Here is a 26,454-nt window from a genome sequence, read left to right on the forward strand (position 1 = left end):
CATCTCCACTCTCTTCTATGCCTCTCCTATATACACAAATCTATGAAAACTAACCTCAGCAAGCTGTTAATCTCCTACAACAGTATAGCCAGATTTGCTACTGGCTCTCCATTTAGAACCCACCACTGCCTAAATTTAAACCAACTCGGTTGGCTGGAACTACACAATCCGTTCTTATTTCGGCAACTAATTATTTCTCATAAAATCCTTTATTATCCAGAGAAGACACCAATTCTTACAAATCTTATAAGTCCATACAAAAATATTTCTAATCTACGCTCAGCTAATAAACTACTAGTATCCACACATAAACCCAATAATAAAGCAGGAGTTTCCCTTTTCTCTAATACTGTGGGTAAAAGCTGGAACCTACTGCCTGGTGACCTCACTTGCATCTCCTCTACTTCACTTTTCAAAAAGAAACTTGCATTTTATCTTACTAGCCACTGGCTCTGTCCCTGTACCAACCCTGACTAATACTTTCTCCTCCTGTTTTCAACATCAATATTTTTTTACTAAGCTATTCCACCTTACATTATTGTCACTTCTAAGGTTACTGTCTCTAAGTGGGACTTAGCATACCCAAGATATACCTAACAGACATCCTACCTGCTTCTGCTAGAGGGGTAACTTCCCCTTTACTACTCTCTCCCATTCCTGATTTTCTTCTCTTCTATAACTAGTCTCTTTTCCCATTCCTTACTAATGACTTGTTTTTCTGGGAATCTCCCTCTTCCTTCTATTACTTTCCCACAGTGTAAAAAAAAAAAAACCTTAATAGTGAAAATAGGGGAAGGGGTATTTTATCTGTATTTCATCTTAACTGAACTTTAATGTATCTGTAACTGAACTTTAATGTTTTGTAACTGTTATTGTATTTTTAATCTTAAAATTTTGTAATTTTAAATATTTTTAATCTTGTCTGATCCTTGTGAAGCTTTTCTCCCCGGGCCTCTACTGAAAATGGACATATATCCAGCTAGACTAGCCCAGTGAACAAATGTAAAATAAAAATAAATAAATGTCGAGATTTCAGATGTCAGTCATATGGTGTCGGCCATATGGTTGTCCGCATTCTGAAATTTCAGCATTGTGAAGTAGATCCATATGTATATATGACTTTACTATATAGTAATAACTTTCTCCTTTTCACTAAATAAAGTGCCTATTGTATATTGTACTTTATTGTCTCTGGATATTTCTGTTAAAGTCTATGTAAAACTGACACTGTACCTGTCAGTGTTGTTCTTGTTTTATTGGAGCTTTTCTCCCCGGGCCACCACTGAAAATGGGCTCACATCCAGATGGACTATCCCGGTCAACAAATGTAAAATAAATAAAATAAAATTATTTAAGAAAGAAATTGCTTACGTTTCTTAAATAATGTACTTTGTATAATGGCTCTTCAGTCTTTTTCCACTTTGCCTTCTATATGCTGATGTACTGCACGTGCATATGGGACTTATGTTGCCACGCTTGTACAGTACATTAGTGCAGTGCAGAGGAACCAAAGGAGAAAAGAGAATCCCTATTGCTGTTTGATTTTTTGGTTTTTAACTGTTAAAAAAAATTATAAATTTTATGAAGGAGAATTCAAAAATACAAGAAAATTCAGGACTATTTCTATTTCTTTAGTTTTGCGGGAATGAATCTGATTTTTTCTCACATTTTGCTCTCTCTCTCAGTATGTCCTTCTATTTCCATGATGCAGTATTCATAACATGAGAGAGATCCCCGCCTAGGTGACCTGAATGTCCAGCCAGTATACCAAAGACTTGCACATAGAACATCTGATGTCAGCCATAAAAGTGACATCTGCACATACCTTCCTTAGAACCTCTCTGCCGCCAGTCCGAACAGCTTCCATTGTTCATCTGATTGCCAGAAGTTTCCTACAATTCAGGTAAGTGCCCCATTGGAGAAAACCTTTATTACATTTTTGCTATTGCATGCTTGTTAGAGGTTCATGTCATCTAAAAAGAGCAAGTGCCACTGTGGAAGACGGATTCCACACATAGACAACTACGACCAGTGTCTTTTCTGTCTGGGTTACAATCACAACTACAAGGCCTGTGCTTTCTCTCAGGCATTCATCCATAAAATACTCAGCAGGCATCTGTCTGCCCTTAATGTATATCTTGAAAACCAGAGACTAAAATGAGTAGCGCTAGGTATGGAAGGTATTCCAGGTCCATCGGGTGATCCCCAAAGAAAAAGATGAAAAAGGTAAGGCCTTATTCTTCGGCTGCACCTCTGATCCCAGATGTCCATCTTGAGGCCGGTGAAGGCCCAGAGGTATGTATGGTGTCTGTTCCTCCTCCTTCAGCAGGTACTGATTTAGAAGCCACTAGGAAGGGTTACTTTAGCACGTCTGCAGAGATATCGCAGACATCCATTATGGACAGTAAGGGGGAACCGCGGCTCGCTCCTTGAAACGTTCCTTGTAGTCCCTCTCTTGCTCCTTCCATTGACGTTTTGCCAACGTCTGGTCCAGAGCCTATGCCTATGTCAGCCCTTCCATCTCAGCCTAGTGTAGGCCTTCTTCTCAAAGAAAACACAAAACAGAAGCATTTGTCTCCCCGTTAGGAGCCTTCCCCAGATTGGAAAACATTTTCTCAAGGGATTTTGAATGCCTTCCTGGCACTTAGGCCTTCCACTTTGCAACCACCTACTCCAGCATCTCCTATTTCCCCTAGGAGTACATCTACTGAACAAGAGGCCACTGAAGAATATGAATCATTTTCAGATGAGTCCCTGGCCTACTCCACTCAGATAGACTTTCCTCTGGGTTATGCCTCCGCTGAAGTTGATTCCAATGGTGGAGATTCTCCTGAAGAGGATATTACATTTGGAGAAAACTATCTCCAGAATGAGGGAATTTGTCAAGTGGGAAAGCTCCCAGGTTTCGGAAGTGCAAAAGAGGTACTATGACCTTTTACAGATAGATTCTCCTGCTCTTTCAGCCATTCCACCTGTTTTGCCAGCTTTCCAAGATGCCTTTCTGCAGCATCAAAAAACTCTAATTCACAACCTCCTGCTGCTAAAAGGCCAAACAGGTTCAATAAAGTTCCTGAAGACAGTAGTTACCCGTAAAATGTCCTCTTGCAGACCCAGCTGTTATCTCTCTGTCTCTCTCTCTCCGCTGGTAAAACCACTAAGTTACTACCCTCCACCAACCTCCTTCCCTCAAATAAGGACAGTAACATGATTTAGAGAATTGGGAAAAAGGTCTACACCTCTGGCTTTTAAGGACATTAATTATGAGACACACATGTCTAAGTATGTTCTGCCTCTACTTTCACAGGCCTCAAAATTTTGACGTATCTCCCAGACACTGCAGCAAATTACAGCGCTCTTCCCTCTTAGCAGTTTCCTCCCAGGTTACCAGGCATTCCATAAAATATAGTTATGATGCAGCTGATGTATCTGCAGGATCAGCAGCATCTGGTTCTGTCCTCAGGAGATATTCCTGGGTGAGACTGCAGCCTTTGCCTGAAGATTTCAAGGCAAAGCTTATGATGCACTACTGGACACCACCGCCCTATTTCGTTCTAATGCTGCAGCCCTCTTTAAATCCCTTCAAGAGAAAGAAAAGAACTTCAGGAACTTAAACATATTTTTGTTTCCTCAGTTCCTAAATATCATAGGAACTGTCCTTCTAGGCCTAACTGTGTAAGGAAGAAGACCCATGCACCTTCCAAACAACACAAGAAGGGCACACACAGGCACACGCCTCCTAGGTCTCAGCCATCCTCTGCTCAAAAGGCCCTCTTTCCAGACAAGCCAGGTAGTCTGTGACTACCTGTCAACTTTCTCAGAAATCCCTCTTTCCCATCATATCTTTCTCATTTACTTTCAAAATGGAAAAGCATTACCACAGACAAATGGGTAATTGGGTACTGTCTATTGTACAAGGAGGTTACTACATGACTTGGAAAAACACTCTTCCATTCATGAGGATTCCACAAACCCAAAGGACCAGATCCACCTTTTCCCTCAAGTCATTCAAGAGCTGCAAACACAAGGAAACCTACAGGAGGTTCCCTCCTTGGAAAGAGGAAACAGGTTCTTCTCCAGGATGTCATTAGTTTTCTGGAAGGATAGTCCTTGGAGACCAATTTTAGACTTGTCCCAACTCAATCTGTTCCTTCAGGTCCCCGCCTTCAGGATGCTCTATGTCCACTCTTCCTACCTCAGACTTACCTGGTTTTCTTAATGGATGCATACCTTCACATTCCCATCCACTTTCTTTTCAGGAAATTCTTACATTTGTCTGTTGCTTCCTCTCATTTTGAGTTCTGTGCTTTTCCCTTTATACTCTGTATGGCTCCAAGGGTATTCACAAAGTCTTTGGTTCCTGTCATTGTCTTGCAGACTTCATGGAAATCATATCTGCCCTTACCTTCATAACCTGTTCATTCAAGCAGAACATCCAGGCACTTTGCAACAGAACCTTGAAACCGCCATCTGTTTGCTCCTCTGTCTGGGATTCACCATCAACTACAGCAAGTCTTCCCTTTCTCCCTCTCAGGACCATGTTTTCCTAGGTTGCAGGATAAGGACATACCTTATGATGGCTTTCCTGCCTTTGCAAAAGGTGCAGTCTCTGCAGGCTTACTTCCAACAGTTGCTTCCTCTGTCCTGATTGACTGCAGGGCAGTAGGGTTCATGGCTTCGGTTATATCAATGCTGCCACTAGCCAGACTCCACATGTGAAAGTTCCAGTGGTACCTGAAAAAACTGTGGTCCTACCATGCTCATCCTCTAGAGTTTGTCCTTCCACTTCTTCCCTGCCTAAAGAAGAAATTGCTTTGGTGGATTCAAAAAAATTCTGAGAGTCCAGGACTCCCCCTTCAGCCACTTCCTCCAATTCAAGAAATGTTCACAGATGCTTCAGATCTGGTGTGGGAAGCAACTCTGGGGAACCTGAAGGGCCAAGGCCTGTGGTCTCCCTGTAAGGAAGCAACACATCAACATCAAAGAGATGAGGGCTCTGTTCCTGGCCCTTCAAGCCTTCAGGTCATCTCTTCTACCAGGCCCTTTGAAGCTGTTCACACACAACACCACTGTTCTCTGGTATGTGACCAAGCAGGGAGGAACAAAGTCTTATCTACTCTGCAGATTAGCAATCCAAGCCTGGGAGATTGCTCTTCAAACAAAAGTAACTTTGACAGGTGTTTATATTCCCTCAGCTCAAAGTGTTCAGGCAGACACACTAAGGAGATTCATGACACAAGGCCACGAATGGATGATCCACAGGGATGTGTTGCTGGACATTCTTCACCAATGGGGTACACTTCAAATAGATATCTGCCTCCCCTGTGAACAGACAGCTTCCAAAAGTCTGTGCCAGAGTCCCACACCCTCTGGTTTGGAAGGTGGATACCCTATCATTCTCATAGAAGAGGATGTCCCTCTACACATTCCCCCCCTTCCCCCTAATTCTGAAAGTCTTGCTGAAAATACAGAAGGACAAACCAAAAATCTTGTAGGTGACCCACTTTTGGCCAAGACAGCATTGGTTCCCTCTGTGACGACCCATCACTGGACCAGTAATCAAGGAGCCTCAATCCTCACCAGTGGCAACAGTGGGGGATGTACACTAGGAAGATAACAAGTACACACACATTATTTCCTGATGCAGCTCACTGCATCAAGTGCAATTTCTCTTAAGAGCACACAGAGACCACAGTCAGTCTGGGACTGGTTTGTCTCTTTCTCCAGATCCCCAGTAAAACTCCCCACTGGCACAGCTATAGAGATGAGATCTCAGCTGAGTGTCCAAGCCAAGGCTTCCAGCACCCTCTCTGTCCAGCCAGTGCTTTGTGTCCCTGCCCAAGTATCTGACACACACACACACTCTTTGAGGTTTGATTTACACACACACACACACACACACACACACACACACACACACACCTGGGAAAGGCTGGCACAGATTTAGTAGCTATGGCCCCCTTTTACCCAGACTATAAGGTAGTTATCACTGCCACCAGCCAACTCCTTACCAGCTACTGTAAGGCCCTTAACAAAGGGTGTCCAATCTTTCTGTGTAATATTAATATTAGTACAATGGTAGTTTGACCAAGAAAGCTATTAGGAGTGGCCCACATAGTGTCACCAAATAAATATGCAAGTACTCTCAAAACTAAAATATCTCTAGACAGATCAGCCACAATGAAAGGTTTAAATATATTTAATAATAAATAATAAAAGAACAAGAAAATACTTAGTATATATTCACAGTGACATCAGAGTTCAAAATCACAGGAAATATTTAAAGCAATGTTGCAGGGCAGTCTCAAATAAATAAAGAAAAATACCTAAAACTAAACTTTGCTATATTCCTGAGTGTATCTAAGAGAATTACTGTACCGTAGAAACTTACTTATAGGCAAGGCAGATGTTGTGGTGAATGGTTCTCATCAGGTCCAAGACAGAATACAGACTGACATCTGACTCTATCCCAGGTGAAACCCCCACTGCTGGAAGCTGACAGTATTTAGCATTTACCTGTGAAAATACATAGACCTCAGATCTTTGGCAAATGCTGGAAGTCATAAAACAATTACATTCCTTCACATTTCAAGACTAGTAATTGTTTCACCCTAGAGATAGTACAGAAAGCTCTGTAGTTTGACGTTGTGTCTCTAGCCTAGCCTATAAAGTTATTTCATTTCAGCTATTTTTCTGAAGTTAACCTCCTGTATTCCAGTTTCCACTGTTAAATATATACATTTAAATAGTTACAATAGTGTATGTACGTTTCTGTTCTCTTCCAGTGGGTCATACTGTGGTTATATTTTAAGCACAAGCACTTTATAAAATACCTTTTTAACACACGTCTGTACAGACCAGTTTGGTATACACATGACATACAGTTCTAATACAGTTGTAACACAAGCATCTTATATAAATCATGTTGATATTCACAAATAATATGTAATTATCAACAAAATTCCACACAGCTGTGATGGCAGTATCCACCTTTGTCACACCCTCTTCTTCTGCAATTAGTCAAGGGAAATCATCACAAGTTACCTCACAGGGTGGATTTAGTTGCACAAGACAAGGGATCTGTTATTCATGCACATTTAGCAACACTGAAGCTGACTTTGTGGGTGTTGCAGTCATCACACTTGGGTTATCTGCCTGCAGGTAGCCCTCCGTCAGCCCGAATACCAGAGTCTTGGGTATTCTGCGTCAGATGCTGTCACCTCTTCCATGATGTCAGGTTTTCAGGGGTATGAAACATCCAGCCGATGCCATTACATCAACTTTTCTTGCCATGCAGGAGCCCGAAGCAGAAGCAGTTTGCAAGTGCCGGTCAGTCGCTACCTGAAATTGTCATTTTTTGGGTTTCAAACCTGAAGTCTTCTAAAGCTAAGTACCTCGTTGGGGATTCATTTTTCTTGCTCTAACCGATGTCAGAAAAAATTAAAAATTGTCTTGCCTGTGGAAAGCAAATACCTCACAGAGATTTTCATTCTTACCGCGTCACCTGTTTAGGCCCAGACCACGACGTCCCTCGCTGTCGCTTTTGTGCCTTGTTTAATGCCCGAACTATTTGTTGTTGGGCTATCTTTGTTACTAAATTCTTTCACTTTCATTCTCTGTATTCCAAAATGGCTTTGGTAAGCCATCCGACTACCGATCTTCCAAAAAAACGTAAGGATAAAGACTGCATAGGTCCAAAACTGCCGATGACGCTTCCGTTAAGCTAGTCGCCAGTCCACCGGTACTCAGTGAGGTGCCGTCACAGCCCCGATACTCATTTCTACATATTTGCAGGCCTCTGCTGAGACCCATTCGGAGTCTGGTATGCCACGAGATGCTTCTTCGATTATGCAACCTGCAGATGTGTCTACCTTGGATGGGTCCGGAGCCGCTGTGCAGGCACCAGCTTCTGAGGGTGTATTCCGACCTTCCGATGTTCATATTAAACCAACTCTCCTCCAGAGGACTTTTCTTTTGGTTAAACCTTGCATACCTTAAGAGTGAGAGAGCATTTACGCTGGGAATGCCAGGACTACCTACAGTCCAAAAAGAGACTCAGAGAATTTTTAGACTTGCCTCAGCACAGGCCTCTAGCTATACCCCATGTCCTGGATATTATAGATGATATTTTCATGGAATCCAGTCTTAGTCCAGATACTTTACCACCAGCTCCTAGAAAGCCTGACAAGTACTACAGGGTACATGACTCTCACAAATTTCTCGTTAAGAATCCCACTGTGGATCCAGAGACCATTTCCCAGGGACCTAAAGGTATTAAGGCTACTACAGCCAAAAATCCTACCCCTTCAGACAGGGATTCGAGAGCTTTAGTCAGATGGGGCAAGAAGGTTATATACCTCTGCATCTCTTTCCATCAGGGCTTTAAATTGCCAGTTTCACATGTTGAAGTACCAGCAGCATATTATGGAACTAATTAAACAAAAAATGTTGTTGCTTCCAGATTTTGCAGAAAATAAAGATTTTAAAGAGTTAAAGCATTCTGCAAACTAAGTCAGTAAATGTACTTTGCAGTGTGGTTTTGATGCCTTAGAAGCATCTTGCAGGGCTGCTGTCAGTGGGTCTGTACCGAGAAGGCATGCCTGGCTGAAGGAACAAATCTTGCCAGACCATGTCAAAGCAAAATTACTAGATGCTCCATTAAACCAGAACGTTTGTTTGGCACAAAAGCAGAAAAGGTTCTTAAATAGATGGAGGAAAAAGCTGAATCTATGCAAACTGTTAAAGATTTCTTACAGGTACAGCCACCTAGATTCAGCAGGCATTGGCCTTCAAAAAACTGGTCCTTTCCAGTCCCTACCAGGTGTTCTCAGCCCAAACCCAGGGGCAACAGACCACCAAGGCTCATGGTACACATAGATCTAAATAATGGAGTGCTCCCCTCTCAAAAACAGGGAGTGGTAAGCCCCCCCTTATGGAAAAAGTTCACAAAGACTTGTATATCATCCTTCCCAGCCATGCCCAAGTACTTGCACCCCTAGTAGGAAAACTCACCCTGCGTGCAAAAAAACTGGATGTACATTATCCAGGACCAATGGGTCCTAAACATTGTATCCCAGGGATACAGATTCTACTTCCACTCACTGCCAACCCCAAGCAGGTTGCCAGACCTTCCTCCAAACCAGTGGGCAGAGGCTCAAAAGCAAGTACTTTCTCTTCTCAGTGTCAGGGCTATTTAACCTGTTCCAGTAGAGCAAATAGGACAGGGTTTCTACTCCAGACTGTTCCTGGTGACAAAAAAGAGGGCTCTTGGTGCCCTATCCTGGACTTGTCCATTCTCAACACCTTCCTGGTGGTCCTAAAATTTAAAATGCTTACACTACAACAGCTGCTTCCTATGCTAGCCAAGAACTCCTGGCTAGTCACCCTAGACCTAAAAAGCTTATCTGCACATCCCCATAATGGAATCTTGCAGGAAATATCTACGTTTCAGGGCAGGCTGTATGCACTATCAGTTCTTATCTACTGCACCCAGGGTATTCACAAAGTGCCTGGCTCCAGCCATTGCATACTGCAGGCAGAGAAAAATTCAAATTTGTCCATATTTGGATGATTGCCTGATTCAGGTGGACAGTCAGGAATTGCTACTTCAGCACCTGGCATTTGTAAAGAGACTTCTAACTTCTCTGGGGTACACCATCAATGAAAATAAATCACATCTGGTGCCCAGCCAAAAGATTGTATTCCTGGGAGCAACTTGAACACAACTTCCCAGATGGCATTCCTTACTCCAGAAATGCAGGTTTATTTGACAAATTACTTCAAACTAATGGCCACCAGAACCCAGCTATCTGCAAGAAAAATACTGCAAGCCCTAGGGTTCATGGCCTCATGCATTCTACTAATTCCATATGCAAGACTGCATATGAGGAAGCTTCACTGGTACTTAAAAAGTCTCTGGTGCCAACATTCTCAGGACCTGGAAACAATTATTCCTATCATTCCTTGTCTAAGGGAAGAGTTCCTTTGGTGGGCAGAGGCTTGCAACCACAACAAGGGACTCCCTTTCACTCAACCCCTCGCTGCCCAAACCCTAACAACAGACGCATCAGACTATGCATGGGGGGCTCAGATGGCTGGCAAATGCATTCAAGGCAAATGGAGCCTAGGACAAATTCACCCTACATATCAATCAAAAAGAAATGTTAGCTGCACAGAATGCTCTGACAGGATTCAAATACCTTATCCTTCCGGGACAACTATTGATAAAGACAGAAAACACCACAGTTATGTGGTACATAAACATGCAGGGGGGAACTCATTCCTACCCACTCTGCAGGTTAGCCATGGCCCTGTGGAACACAGCCTTGAGCAACCAAGTGCACCTGCAAGCTCATTTCCTAACAGGCAAACAAATTTCACTGGCAGACAACTTAAGCAGAAATCTTCTGGACCCACATGAGTGGAAACTGGAACCCAACTCATTCAAACTTCTAACCCACAGGTGGGGGACACCAGAGGTGGACCTCTTTGCCTCCCCCCAAAACCATCATTTGAGCAAATTTTGCACAAGAAATCCCCAAAGCCAAGCATGGAATGTAGATGCCCTATCCTTTACATGGGAAAACCTCTCAATTTATGCCTTTCCCCCTCTGCCCCTCCTCTCAAAAGTAGTACTCAAGATCAGACAGGACAAACCAAGGACAGTCCTTATTGCACCAGACTGGCCCTGCCAGCACTGGTACCCACTCCTACGCAGTCTGGCAGCAGTGCCACCCTGGCACCTACATCAGACCCCCCTCCCTGCTGTCCCAGCAGGAGGGGCAGATTTTGCATCCTCAGCTGCAAACCCTTACCTTGCAGCCTGGCTTATTCCCTGAATACACCCACCAACAACCCTCAGCAAACAGGTGCTGGATGTCATCCTTGAGGCCAGAAGGGCTAGTACTAGGAAATTCTATTCAGAAAAATGGAAAAGATACTGTTCTTGGAGCCAGCCTCAAGGAAAGGACACAGCCGTGCCCACCTTACCTCAAATCCTAGATTACTTAGCAGAGCTGCTCCACAAAGGCCTATCTTCGCTTCTATTAAGATTCATGCCTCGGCCATCTCAGCTCATTATAATACTGAGCCTACCTCTCTTTTCTCACCCTCTGATCAAACAGTTCCTGAGAGGAGCTAACAATTTAAGACCCCCGAGGAGAGCTCCCACCCCTGCCTGGGACCTTAACTTTGTACTAGAGAAGCTCATGCTTCCCCCTTTTGAGCCTGCTGCTACAGCACAGTTAAAATTCCTTTCTTGGAAAACAGCCTTACTTCTAGCCATCACTTCAGCAAGAAGAGTATCTGAGTTACAGGCACTAATGCCTGTGGAACCCTTAATTATTTTCCATGCTGACAGGGTTTCCCTCAGGACTAACCCATCTTTTATGCCCAATCCATTCATTTACCAACCTTTTTCCCTAATCCTCAGAATAAAGGGGAAAGGATCCTGCACTCTTTGGACATGCACAGACAGCTCAGGTTCTACCTTGACAGGACTAAGCCTTTCAGAAAATCTGACTAGCTGCTAGTCAGCTTTGCTACAGGGGCAGAGGGCAAGACCATTTCAAAGCAAACCATTTCCAAATGGATAGCACACTGCATCCATTTCTGCCACAAACACCATGGAAAACCTACCCCACAGGGGATCAGAACTCATTCCACTAGGGCTACCTCAACCTCTACAGCATTTCTCAGGGGAGCCTCTACCAGGGACATCCTGGAAGCTGCAACCTGGAGTTGTGTGCACACCTTCACCAAGCATTACCACTTGCCTGTCTTTTCTAAATCCAGAGTTGGATTTGCCACAGCAGTCTTAAGGCCTGCTAGCCAGCCCTGCTATTACTTGACTGCCTCCACCCTTCCACAGCTTTGGGAATCAACCCAAGTGGGATGACTGCAACAGTGAAACACGAAGAACATAGTACAGTTGTGTACACTTACCATAAATGTAGATGTTCGAGTGTATTCACTGTTGCAGTCCTGGTTACCCTCCCTCCAGCCCCCTGACTCTTCTATGCTTTCTACCTATTCTGTTTTTGACCATATCTTATGGCTATGGTATTTACTTTTTACTGGAGGTATTCCACACCATATAATTGCTTCCTATTTTGGAGGCTCCTGACATCTGGGGCAAGAAAAACTGATGTAATGGCGTCGGCTGCATGTTTTTATACCCCTGACGACCTGACGTCACGGAAGAGGCGACAGCATCTGATGCAGAAATCCCAAGACTCTGGTATTCGGGCCAACTGAGGGCTACCTGCAGGCAGATAACCTAAGTGTGATGACAGCAACAGTGAACACACTCAATCTATATTTATGGTAAGTGTACACTACTGTACTTTCTCCATCTGGTGTCTTAATAAGAGACTAGATCCATTTTCGGTGGATATTACACTAGACTTTCTTACTTGTGTGACATGCTCAAGGCTGGACTAGCTTATTCTTCAGTTAAAGCCAATTTATCAGCCATTTCTGCATGTCTGCCTTTGTCTCCCCGCTTAGCTTCTAGAGTAGAGGTTTAACTTTTCTTAAAAGGTGTCCGTCACATCAGACCTCCCAGGGAACCTATTCCTCCTCCGTGGGACTTAAATTTTGTTTTGGAAAAAATGACCCAGACTCCCTTTGAGCCTGCTGCCTCATCTTCCCTGAAATTCTGCATTTGGAAAACTGTTTTACTGGTAGCCATTACTTCTGCTAGGCGAGTTTCAGAACTCCAAGCTTTAATGGCTTCACAACCTTTTCTCATTTTTCACAAGGATAGGGTGTCCCTTCGTACCAACCCTTCCCTCATGCTTAAAGTGGTTAATGACTTGTCCCACAATCCATCTATTCGCTTACCCACATTGTCCCTTCTCCTCAAAACTCCAGTGAAAGGGTGCTGCACAACCTGGATGTACACAGACAACTCAGATTCTGTTTGGATAAGACCAAATCCATTAGAAGGACTGAGCAATTGTTTGTTTCCTTTCACCCCAGGGCACTGGGAAAACCTGCCTCTAAACAGACTATTTCATCTTAGATCTCTAGGTCAGTTTCTTTTTGCTATGTCTCTCAGGGGAAAACTCTTTCTTCCTCCGTTAAGACCCATTCCACTAGAGTTGTGGCTTCCTTTGGAGCCTTCTTTAAAGGTCTGGACGCTGCTTCTATCCTGGAAGCAGCTACTTGGTCCTTTGCCCATACATTTACAAAACACTACAAGCTGGATTCTGTTAACAGATCCAGAGCAGGATTTGCTTGAGCAATCCTCCATGGCTTTGTGGAGACTTCTTGTGCTCCTAGCCCCCCCCCCCCCCCCCACACACACACACACACTCATGAGCTTTGGTATTCTCTCACATGTTATGAATACTGCAACATGGGAATAGAAGGACGAAGAATAGTTGCGTAAAATCTTACCATGACCATAGATGTCCTTCTCTTCCATGTTGCAGTATTCTATCCCATCCTCTTTCCCCATTGGTTCGTGCTCTTCTTTGGATAGTGCCTAATGGCCTCTTATCCTTGGACAGGTGTTCTGACTGGGGCATTCAGTTCTGAGGATGGTACGTGCAGAAGTCACTTTTATGGCCAACGTCAGCTGTTCTATGTGCACTATCGCACGTACCTTGCAGTAGCTTAAGTCTTTGGTGTACTGGCTGGACATTCGGGTCAGCTAGGCAGGGATCTCCCTCATGTTATGAATACTGCAACCTTTAAGAGAAGGACATCTATGGTTATGGTAAGATTTTACAGAACAATTCTATCTGCCAATATAAAGTGTGGCTGCTCAATGGTACTTCAGAGGCTGGACATTTTTCTACTGCTATATGCTTGATTTACAGCAGATATGCTGGTTGGGCTGTCCAATCAGAGCGCTTGCTTTTGAATAGTAATCAGCCTTTATTGTATAATTCCACCATATCTTTTTGCATATTCAAAAGGGAAAACATTCTTAGTTTTCTCACTCCAAAGTCAACAGTGACCCATACTTTTCCCCAGTCCTTTTAAATCACACATCCTTAATTTTGGCCTTAGGCAGGGATGACACCATCACAAGCTCCTTACATGTTTTACACACTATGGAATCACCAGTTACTGGGATATTTTTGAGATTGCCAGGTCACAGTATCTGCCTTATTGGCTTGTAAGTCCAGCTTGTTTATCCACTGATTTTTTTTGTTTGTTTGTTTTTACTGGAATACTTAAAATGGTAGTATTGCGAAATGAAATTGTTTATTTGTAGACTGTGGTGCAAGGTTTGACATATTTGTGCTTTTGTTTTTCCATTTAATGTTTTCCATATTGCATTTTATCTCCATTGCTGAACATAACAGTTTAGACATTCCTTGAGTCCTTTAGAATCTTTTAATTTTTTCATATTCAAAGAATTTGTGGAGTTTCAGTATCAGTTCCCCACACCTGACTGTGAAGACCAGCTAGTATGCCACGTGCCTGTAACTTCATTATTCTTTGTCTGCTTGATGGAATAGCTTCTACAGTGGGAGGTTACGTGGCAGAAGATTCCTTGGGTACTGAGGGATAAATTTGCTTGTGTCATCTGTCACAGATTACCAGATGTTTAGAAGCGTCTCAGCATATCTTGTAGAATTTTTTATGTGATTTTTGCCGCAGTGTCTGCCAACCATCAAGCCCCCCAGACATGGCCCATTGATTTCCTTGACCAGGAATTTCACCCGGAAATCGGTGTGAGAGCTTTCTGTTGGGGGGGCATCATTCAGGCAGCCAGGAGGGTGCTTTCTGCCCATGCAAGCATTCCAACAATGAGTGCACTAGTAATGATCTAACCCTGCCCCTGGGTTGGAGTATGTATAATTCACATCACTGTGGAGGCACTCAAAACTTTTCCCATGAAAATGCATGCTTCCAAGCACCCGTGTTGATGGCTAACACCAGGTGGTATCTTGGTAAACCTAGTACACACCCCCAGGCCCTTCCCTCCCCAGGATGGGCATACCCAACCTTTCCTGCCACTAATTTCAACTTTGTTTTACATCACTGAACGTGGCTGTCAGAGAATTTCTTCCATTTACTATGGATGCTTTTGTTTTGTGATGAGCATGTTTATATTGGATGTGTTTGGGAGCACCAGAACTTGGATTATAAGTAAGTTTTGTAGTGTGGAAGAAGCTTTGTGTGTCACGTTTGTCAGTATTAAGCATAATTGCTTTGTCCTTCTCTTTCTACACTTTTTTTTTAATGGGTCATGCCTTCATTGACCTTCTGCCTTTAGCTGCTGATGTGTCTGTCTTATTTACTGGCATGTGATTTTGCTACGTGTTAAATTCAGCAGGTCTTGAATCACAGAATTATTGGCATCAAACCAGTTTTGTTGCCAGTGAAAGAAATAGCGAGAAGCTTTAGGCCATATTAGTAAATGATAGTGTTAAACCCCTCCTGATATCTCGAAGAATCCTCCAGGTTATGAGGTTTGGTTCAAGTCCTTGAGTTGGCTTTAAAGCACTGCCTTTCAGTGAAATGTTACAGATTTAAAAGGTTTGTGTTTGATTTTTTCCCAGTTTGGCAGATCCTTGTTTTTCATTTAAGAATAGTTGTTAATGTGCATTATATTCATGCACGTGTAATATCTGATGGATATAACATATGCATACACTTAAATTTCTTAGCGTCTTTATATATTTTATTTAGATGCCTCAGTAATTACTGTAATTGCTTTTAAAATCCTCCATATCTATTCATGTTGCTGTGTTTTAATGACTTCTGATGTCTTTGCTGACAGATCCATCAGGCAGTAAGTTAGAGGATGCAAAGGAACCTGTTCCAAACTACGCAGAGCAGATATCCACAGAAAGTGCAGAATATCTACAAGAAACTTCAGCAGGTAACAAGTACCATAACTAGTTGTACCGTTATAAACTTCAGCAGGTAACAAGTAGCTAGTTGTACTGTTATGAGTGTGTTCATGTTCTGTACCCTGGGTGATCAGTTTACTAAACAAGTCAGACTTTTGTCAGTCTGTAAACGGACTTTTTTGAGGGCACATCTATCTAGAAGCATTTGTTGGGTGATGCTGATTTTTTTTCCATGTTTTGCTTCTCTGTTGAAATCCAAGGGTCAATGGACTGACAATGATAATATTATGTCATTAGAATTATGTCAGTATTGGCAGCCTAAGACAACTGTGACAGCAAGAGTGACATCATCAGTAGGCAGATTCACAGCTGGAATGACAGTACAGAGGATATGAAATTGAAACTTTCTTCATGAACCAACTCCCGAGGGTCAAGAGCTCAGTAACCACCCACCCCCCTTCCTAGGGACAACCCACTATAAAGCAAACTTTAACAGTAACATTAGTGATTTTACACCATTTCTGAAGGCTTCTTATAGTGCATCTTATGAAACTTTTGTGAGTTAAGAGTTCTGAGGTGTTGTGTGTGTGTGTGTGTGTGTGTGTGTGTGTGTGTGTGTGTGTGTGTGTGTGTGTGTGTGTGTGTGTGTGTGTGTGTAGCATATGAGCATCTGTCTGGCTGTTAATTGATTATGCAGTAGTCCGGGTGTCTTTTAACACTCCCTGAATTTCTAACAGGGTTTTTCTCTTCCAACCTGTCTGGCTGTTGTGGTGGCCCAGCTAAGGATAAAAAGTAGGCAACAATAAATAGCTTGTATATAAAACTATTAGTGACATAGGAAGTATTTTTTAAAGACAGAACTTTACTAATTCGGTTTCATGTTTTCCTTTAAAATAATGCTACTTCTGATTCGACTCTCATTATTTGACTAAGAATAATCTACAAAGTTTGTGCAAAAAATGTTTGTTAGACTAAATTTCTACATTTTTTGAAGTGATGCTGTTTTCATTTCAGAATAAATTATAGGTCTGACATAGGAGGACCCGCCTCATTTAATCCATTGACTGGGTTCTTCCTCTCCAACAATCACAAAGTGGAAATTTCCTCAGACGATCCCAGGCTAGGGGGGAAGTGTAAGCTGTGCTACTGCTGGCACATGCTGTGATATCACAAACTGACTGTATATGCTCACTTAATTACTGGGACAATCATTTATTTGCTCCTGCTCACACATTTCATATATTGATCCTGACATTTGTTAGTGAAAAGTTCTTATGCTGCTGTATGTATTTATTTATTTGTTGACATTTGATTACTGGAAAATCTGACTGGGTAGAAGTGCATTTTCAGCTGCGGCCTGGGGACAATAGCTCCAAAGCAGTCTTTAAAGGTTCCATTTGGCTATCAGAACACTGGCCAAGACTTGTACTAGGATTGTTTCTACTATCTTGAGGAGAAATCCAATTTGAGGTACTGATATAACTGCCAGCAGAGGAACTCTGGCAGATACCCACCAATACTATATAGAAAACAATCTGGCCTACTTTGCTACCAGAATGACAGCAGTGGTTCAATGCTTTATGCACAGTGAAAAATGTAGGTCCACCTCACAGCCCAGTTCAGCCAGAGAACCTTCGGAAGGTCCCAATTTAAAATGGCAGGTTTCAGCATGATTGTCCTTGTAGCATTTCCAGAATGGTCTTAAGATCTCTGTGGCAGCTAGCACAAAGGATTATGGCTGCTTTCTGATGTCAGACTCATGATTTGATTTCTTCCAACTAAATTTGCATACCCTGTGATTTTGAGCAAGTCACTTGACCCAACAGTGCTCCTAGGTCTCCCCTGAAAAAGGACAGTCATGGACTTAATTGGTTAATACGTGCATAAAATAAAAAAGAAATCACACAGGTATTGAACTTGTTTGTAGTTAGTGAGGGCTCAAACTCCTGATGCCAAAGCGATGGAGAAGTTACTCTGAGGAGGTGCACACTGGTTCCCAACCTGTAGGATGAATTCCAGGATGTAGGTATCACTCAGCACTCTTTTGATTAGCTAGATCTTGAACCCAACTGGCCTGATCCTCTTCTAGTGTCTTGGAGTGCTGGAATTAAAGCTACTGCACTTTGGTTAGGTTTAGCCACCTCACTAGCTATTGTTTCAGACTGCTTCTGCTTGTATACAGGTATTCTTGTTTGTATCATGAATCTTTTGATCTCTATTCTGTGCAATTGATGTCAGTTTAGGGATTAGTATGCTAAATCACAACTACAAAGATAGATTCTTCCCTGCATTTTGGTGTCTGTGACAACAGGTATAAATACAAATAAGAAAGTCTGCTATTCTATTCTTCCTGACTTCAAGAAATGTAGTATTCTGGGCTTTTCTTTTCAAAAACCACAAAGTAAATTAATGTATTCTTTTCTGAGAGTATTTGTTTAGGGAAATAAATTAACTGTGATGGTGTGTGTCCTAGAATAGGCTAACATCTGATCAGTGTGTGTGTGTTTTCTGTTATAGACTTGCATCTGATCTAGGATTAGTTTCTGTGCCTTTCAGCCATTGAATTCCAGAACAGGCTTCCGTTCCTACACAGCACCAGATTGGATTAAGAGGGTGGTCAGAGAATTAATGAATAGCTAAAGCATTTGATCTTTCAAGTTAATTTGAGTGAAGGCCAGCTTTAACTCTGTCAAAAGGAGCATTTCACAAGCAAGATTTGCTGCCAAAAAGGGAGGGCTAAGGAATGTGACAATCACTTAGTTAACAGACTGTAGCTTAATGTTTAGATTTACATGGTTTTGTCATCAGAGTGAATATACCAGTGTTGCTCATTACATTAGTGGAATTCTACAGACTTGATCTGTTAACATCAAGAGCAAGTGTTTTTATTTTTGCTTTAAAGTCTACTTTTCAAAACTTTTCAAATTAAATGTGTCAGGAAAACAATCCCGGCAAAAGCATTGCCTCTTCTTGTTACTCTAAATTCACATTTTATTTTCTGACTTGATTCTAAAGGCTGTACATGAGGGCTTTTAAGCAAAGCATCTGCTATCGGAGAAATCATACAGAAAGTTTACCAAATAAATACTTGGCAAAAGTACAACTGTAAAGATATGCATTGGTCCCAGAAGTTTTTTTTTCCAGTTCTGAAATGTGTGACCATTTATCAGACACGTCAAACAGTAAATGTTCAAAAGATTTATGACATATGTTCTGTAAATTTCAGGTGTAAACCTATTCAGATTCATCTGTTGTAACAAAAAAAAAAAAGCTTTAGCATTTCCTTTACTTCCTGACCATTTTGTAGTCCATGGAAGACATTTAAGTTTGCACTGATGCACTGACTGCTGTTTAGCAAGTACCAACTCTATTGTATCTCTGTGTTTTATATTTGGTTTAACTATAGATGTGTGTGTGACTGAGAGTGTGTGTGTGTGTGTGTGTGTGTGTGTGTGTGTGTGTGTGTGTGTGTGTGTGTGTGTGTGTGTGTGTGTGTGTGACTGAGTGTGTGTGTGTGTGACTGAGTGTGTGTGTGTGTGACTGAGTGTGTGTGTGTGTGTGTGTGAGACTGAGTGTGTGTGTGTGTGACTGAGTGTGTGTGTGTGTGACTGTGTGTGTGTGTGTGTGTGTGTGTGTGTGTGTGTGTGGGTGTGTGACTGTGTGTGTGTGTGTGTGTGTGTGTGTGTGTGTGTGTGTGTGTGTGAGACTGAGTGTGTGTGTGTGACTGCGTGTGTGTGTGTGTGTGTGTGTGAGACTGTGTGTGACTGAGTGTGTGTGTGTGTGTGACTGAGTGTGTGTGTGTGTGTGTGTGTGTGTGTGTGTGTGTGTGTGTGCGTGTGCGAGACTGAGAGAGTGTGTGTGAGACTGTGTGTGTGACTGACAGAGAGTGTGTGTGTGTGTGTGTGTGTGTGTGTGTGTGTGTGTGTGTGTGTGTGTGTGTGTGTGAGAGAGACTGACTGAGAGTGTGTGTGTGAGAGTCTGTGTGAGAGTGAGTGTGTGCACGTGCACTTACTATGATGTAAACAGCAGAACATCAATATCAATAACATTGACCACAAAAGGTTGACAACACAGATGTCAGTAGGGCATTGTGCATGTCCGAGAAAAATCTCTCTGCATGCAAACTGAAAGTAAAAAAAAAAATATATAAAATGCTTATTGCAGAGGGGCAAGCCCCCCTACACCTCCTGCTGATTTTATATATATATATATATATATATATATATATATATATATATATATATATTTAAAACAGATGTCGGCATTTGTAAGTTTCAACCACTTTTGCTGGACCCATATATTTATCCACTGCACGTTATCAATTTTAACTTCGGTCTGTTTTGAGAATGATGTATTTGAGGAGATTTATAATTAGTTGAATTCTTATGTGAGCTGTACATACCTGCTGATATTTATTACCACATTCCCCGTTGCATTTAGTGTGCCATTTACATTTTCAGTGGTTTATTGTATGTGTTTTTATTTCTTTTATCTTGCTACTCATACCTGAATTCTTCAGACTCATGTATACTAACACATCAGTATGTTGTGTGTGTATGTGTTACACTCCATGTTAAGCCTTTTGCCTTATATATTCCTGTATGTTTGTATTATTAATGTAATTACTTTGTATTTGGCTGAACTTGTATAACATGTTCTTTGTGCATATGGTTTACGTAGTAAAAACAACCCACAATGATTAGTCCATCTATGCTGTTAACAGAAAAATTAAAAGCGAATGTTCATTTTGAAATGTGAGGAGTGACAGTGAGATAGTTTGTATGGAGATTATTTTATTTGGAATAGTTTTAATTATGAGAGTTGAATTGCTGTCATAATTTTTATTGAAACAGCTGTACTTTTCTATCATATTATTGATTTGTAATGTAAGAAGTTGTTGTGATAATATCATTCCTATCGCAGGCTCTGATGGGATACTTGAGGAAGATGGCAGATTGGATGAAAAACAGCTTGAAGGTAAGTAGCTTTTTTTATTACCAGCATTTCTGCACTCTGCCATTAGTCAGTATACACAGCATGTTAAAATTTTGGAATGAGTGTTATTTTTGTAGTATCTAGTCCATTTGCCATGCATAACTATTTTAATGTATTCCGAGCCCTAAGTCATAATAAAGTTGCAGTCTGACAAATGGTATTAAGTCTCTACATGTAAAATGCTTTAGTGTCTTTCAAAAGTGGTAGCAGTTTTGTTTGTTTTGCCTTATTCCATTGTGTTGCTCACATATTCTGCAAAAAGACTGATTGCTTCTTTTACATAAGTTCTTAAATTCTTTTTTTTTTTCTTTGTGGTTCCTCCTGCTTGGTTTTATAAATTATATGCTTCCTTTATTGCATTTAGAACCTATGGAAACTTGTTTCCTCTCTGTGTTTTGTACATCCTAAACACTGCTTTATTTGCATCTCTTATGGTTTGCAGATCTTTAATTTATTGTTTGTTATGCATGTGAATGAGTTGATCCATATCAGACCCTTTTTAGTAACAAACCAGGCCAAAGATGTAAAGGTAGGTAATATCAATATCAGCTGTGCTATAAAGCAATGTACATATTCATGAAAGATTACTAACAGAGGGTGTACTTTAGAAGCAGTACACAGCTTAAGAAGTCATAGAGGTTTAACACATAAGTCAAAGCTGGAGATGGCATTATGGTAGCCACTAGATGATGGATAGGAATAAGAGTCTGAGGTGGAAAAACTGATGTTCAGTAGCCCAGTTAATTTTAAGTACACAGACGAGAAAATACCAGTGTTCTTAACAAGAGCAACCATCAGTATGATGCAGGTAAACTGACTTCATGGCCTACATAAGGTGAGATCTGTCATCTCACATAAGGGATAAGTGAGAGATCAGAAAGAGCATTGATTAAGAATGAAAGGAGTATAGAATCAGTAAGAGAGATTGGAGCAAAGAGAAGAAAGGAGGAGGAGGCAAGCACTACCCCAAACGACTCTGAAATAGACAGCAGGTAGACTGTACAGTGAAGAAAGAGCATTAAGCCAAAAAGTCCAGTTGGAGACAGCAGACATTCTAATGTAGTAATGGAAGCAAATGATGAAGGTTTATGGCTGACTAAGTTTGCAGATGATTGCAAGCTGGGGGGTTATCATCGACTACCCTGCAGACACTAACATTCTTCAAGGTGGTCTATCTTTGAGTAACAAATGGTGCCAAAGCCATAGTCTTAAACTCAATGCTAAGAAATGCATAATTGTACCCTTTGGGAAGTCGACCATCGTAGCTAATTATCATGTTGATAATACACCCCTAAGAGTCGACCCAGTGGTCAGGGATCTGGGTATGCATGTAGGCAGTAGCCTTACCTTGGACCACCATGTGGCCATAGTGGTAAGGAAATCCTTTTATGTTGTGCTACTTATAAGTAAGGGTATAGTGTCTAGGTCCAAAGAGGTCATTACCCACAGTACTCCACCGTTATCAGACCAGTCATAGAGTACAATGTTCCCTTTGGGACGTACCTGACCAGGCATATTCAGAAACTAGAGAGACCTCAGAGGTTCCTTACAAAAAGACTACAAGGTGTATTTTTTATTGTAGTATATTTTTTATATTTTTTTCAATGCATACCTCCATGCCTTTTGAGACCAACACACTGCTTACTTTCATATGTCCTGGACAGTTTTCTGAATGCTGTGTAGGTATTATATTTCTGTTCCTACAGCCTGTGTATATAACATGCAGCATGCATTGACTGCGTCTATTTTTATGTTGAGGTCTGAATTTGGTAGCAGTGGCATCTGGTAGACAGGTCTATCCCTTCAGAATGTGATGACTACATTTATGGAATCATATATTCTAAGGATAAATTTTATATGGTATCACAAGATAATAAGAACACTTTCCACGGTTGATAGATATTGTTGTAATGATTGTATGGGAATGAAAGCATATTTGGAAAAAGTTAAGCATTTCTTACAAGCATTGTGATCAGATAATGTTCTTCTTTCAGGGAACTTGGTATTGTTTAGTGTTCCATTACCTCTTAATATAAAAGGTGAGCAATATTACATTATTTGGAGAGTTGTGGCAAAAACAAGGAAGATTATTAAGAGAAACTGAAAGACCAACTTGTCTCCTTGATTTGAAGAATTTTATGACTTCTAAAAGATGTAATCTGCAAAGAGTTAATAACAAGAAGGCAGGAAATTTTCAAAAGAATAGCTGTGCTAATCCATGGTCAAAAGTACAACAAATGTTAAACTATAGATTCAAACAACAGTTCTTTCCAGTCTATTACACTATCTTAAAACTGTGTTCTTTCTTCCTCTGGTAGATGAAAAAGAAAGGAAAGTTAAACAATGTAATGAATTTTGTACAATACCGGTCCTGGGTATTCTTGTACATATGTAAATGTTTGGAAAACAAATAGTGATAGTTAAATTTTTTTCCTTCTGCAGAGTCCCTCATCGATACCTTGTGTTGCCTGAGAGAGCAGGTGGATAGGCTGTTCAGTGTGAAGTATGGTGAGTGACCACAAAATGTACAATTTCTGTTTAATTTAGTTACATAATGTGACACTGGATTTGAAGCATACATTATAAGGTTGAGAGCATAGAGTTACACAGGAGATGGTGTACATGCTGCTTGGTGAGGGGTGATATGGCAGTGTGGACAATTCCGATGGAGCTGTTGTAGGTCCTCAGAGACAGAAGTAGTTTACATGAAGGAGTAGGTGACAAGGTACTTTACATGTACTGTGACTGAGGAAGTGGAGATAGCAGGATGGAAGTCAAAGGGATTTGGGGACTCCAGATTAATAGATCGGTGATGTGGCAGTTGGATTTTAATATCACCAAGGTCACTGGCAGGCAGCTTTACCAACATGTAGTGTTGGGGGTACTGTGCGAACTGAAGGATACTTATAGTTCACAGACAATGGAGTGTGATGCTGAGGTAATCATGTTTGTTGCTGTCAAGGTAACAGCTGATTGCAACAAAACAAGAAGGAAAACATGTTGGATGTTGATTTGCATAGGTAATTTCTGCGCAAGTAGTCAGAAACCAGTAAATCGCATCCTACTGAAGAATCACACAGATCAAAATCCTCAGTGACTTACTCACAAGAAATGACCGCACACACCAGAAATACTAAAAGAAACCACTCTTTAAACAGTCAGGCAGATGTTGTGACACAAGTAGTGGAAAAATAATCATTTTTTTAGGTGGACAAACACCCCCCCCACACACACACACACACATCCTTACTTGAATATAGTCTTCGTCTTCTTTAGGCTTTTCCAGGTTAGGGGTCCCCACAGGGGATCACCTGTCCGCTCATGATTGGCAGTTGAATATAGTAATTCTGAGAATTTACCAACACAAACAAAGGGAAACAGTTGCTAATATGTTATAGTAATGTTTCCCATTGTGTGTGCGGTATTGTGCTGCTTAGTGATTGGGATTTGTGATCAATGGTAACACTTGACAGCAGTAGCATTTTATAGATTGGACTTGAATTGTCACTCAGTGAGTCCACTCTTGGATGTTACCTATAGGACAGGGTATCTTATAACTATAATTATATTAACTCCTACAGGAAATCAAGAAGCCCAATTATGTCATTAACGATAGATAGACAAATACTGACAGACCCAAAATAAGTTACTAATGAGTTCAATAAATATGTTAGTGTATAAGTGCTTGCAGATCAACAATTTCAAATACAAAAATAAATGTTCAAGTACAGTATAGAGTTATTCCATATCTCATGGATGTTTTTTTCCAGTTATGACACAAGAAAATATCAGCAAAGCATTGACGCAAATAAATAAAATCACATGTATGGACCTGGATAAAATTCCTGCAGTTTTACTATAAAGTCTAACAATGGGCTCAATTTCACTGTTGCAACTTATTTTCAATAATTTCCTCAAGACAGGTACAGTACCCAAAATGTGAAAAAGATCATGCATAATGCTGATTTATAGAAAGGGGTAATTATTAATTAGATCTGTCATTTTGACTCGAGTCGTGGGTAATTGTTTTGAAAGATGCCTGGTAGAACTGCAGCAAAAAAACAATATGAAAATAGATCTTACTGATTTAAATCAATATGACTTTATTAGAGGGCGATCTGTGCCCTTTAATTTAGTTGACTTTTATAATCATGTTAGTTTTGCAACTGAATTAGGCTTAGTATATGGAACTATTTCTTGATTTAGCCACAGAAAGCATTATATAGGCCGTGATCAGAACTGGATGCAATTTATTTTTAATTAGATTGATAAAGATATGCCTCACATGGAGGCACTTAGTCAGTAGTTAGTCACGGATGTACCTTACTGTCTTTCCAAGTTCTGTCAGGGGTGCCAAAGGCCTCAGTTTTAGGGCTAATGTTGTTTGACTTAGCTTTTGCATCTATCCTTAAACATGAATACCATTGGCTAAGTAAATATGCAGATAACTGTAGAATAGTTTTTAATATAGTTAGCCGTAAAGCTCTCCAAGAAGTAATTAACTTATCTGTTAAAATCTGCAGGACAGGCATCTAACTCCGGCATTAATTTTAAGTACAAACAAGTGCATAGTTATGTACTTAGTAAATCAATGCCTAAGGAACCTCTTTTTTAAGAGTTCTTAGTAGAAGATGTGTCAGAATATAAGAATGCAGGAATATTTGCTAAATATGCAGACACCACAGCAATTACAGCTGTGAGATAAATGATTGTTATTTTAAGGAATGTATCTATAGGAGATGAAAGCTGTACTGTTAATTTATACACGTCTTTCATCAAAACATTGCAGTATAACAGCTTTTTTATATTTCTACATCTGGTTAGTTAAATCAACTCTAATTGGTGTGGAGAACATTTACAAAAAAGAAACTCTGTCAAACTTCATTTATGGTGAAAGATGTCAGCAGCTGAATCTCTATGCATTGCGTTATTGACACTGCAGAGGTAAATTAATATATGCTTGGTAAGCTTTACATAATGAAGATTTGCGACTGACAAGTCGAAGACACAACAACTTGAAGCTTTGTATTAATTATAATAAATGAAGGCTAAGAGGATCCCTCATTAATCCGTATATACCTGCCATTTGGAATAGGCTTGCTGTTTTTATTCGTAGGTCAGATAGTATTGCAGTTTTCAAGAAAAATATTGGCAGCTGGGTTGGCAAGAATGTTTATAGTTCAAGTTTCAAAGAGTCAGGAGTTCTTTGAAGCCCTTCAGGCCAGAACTCTGTAAATCAAACTTATGAAACTTGCATAGCCACATTTCAAAAATGTTGCAGATACTAATGCAAGTCTGAAGTCAAGGATATAGGATGTAATCCCTGAGGACAAAATTACAATTTAAAAAGTATAGCATCATATTTAGAGGGCATTTCTTGAAAGGTATAAGAACACAAGCTAACTTACAAGTATAGGATGCTCTGCCTTAATGTTAAAATAAAAAAAGCTTGTTAGTTGTGAATTTGGGAGAACAGGGTATAAGAGACTATCTGTTTTCAGAAGTTGAAGCTTATACCACTGCTCACACAACTGTGTCTCTGAAATAGCTAACAAGGCCTACTTAAGAGTTGACATTAAGGGCTTGAGTGAAAGTTGTGTGAATGTAAAGCTATCAAATCTATTTTCATTGCAGTTTGTCGTCGTAA

The 26,454-nt window shown here is 40.8% G+C and overlaps 1 protein-coding gene across 1 annotated transcript in view; it reads left to right on the top strand.

The window, feature by feature from the left end:
• Nucleotides 1-26,454, top strand: part of GTF2IRD1 (GTF2I repeat domain containing 1) — a gene marked incomplete in the record, with an annotated part of 795,304 nt that overhangs the window by 444,070 nt on the left and 324,780 nt on the right. The window contains 3 exon segments of the mRNA XM_044054146.1: nt 15,740-15,841; nt 20,736-20,789; nt 23,250-23,315. Coding sequence (XP_043910081.1) covers nt 15,740-15,841; nt 20,736-20,789; nt 23,250-23,315 — 222 coding nt within the window.

The sequence above is a fragment of the Protopterus annectens genome, chromosome 13.part0 (genome assembly GCF_019279795.1).
Source record: "Protopterus annectens isolate FY-2018-M chromosome 13.part0, PAN1.0, whole genome shotgun sequence".
NCBI classification, from domain to species: domain Eukaryota; kingdom Metazoa; phylum Chordata; order Ceratodontiformes; family Protopteridae; genus Protopterus; species Protopterus annectens.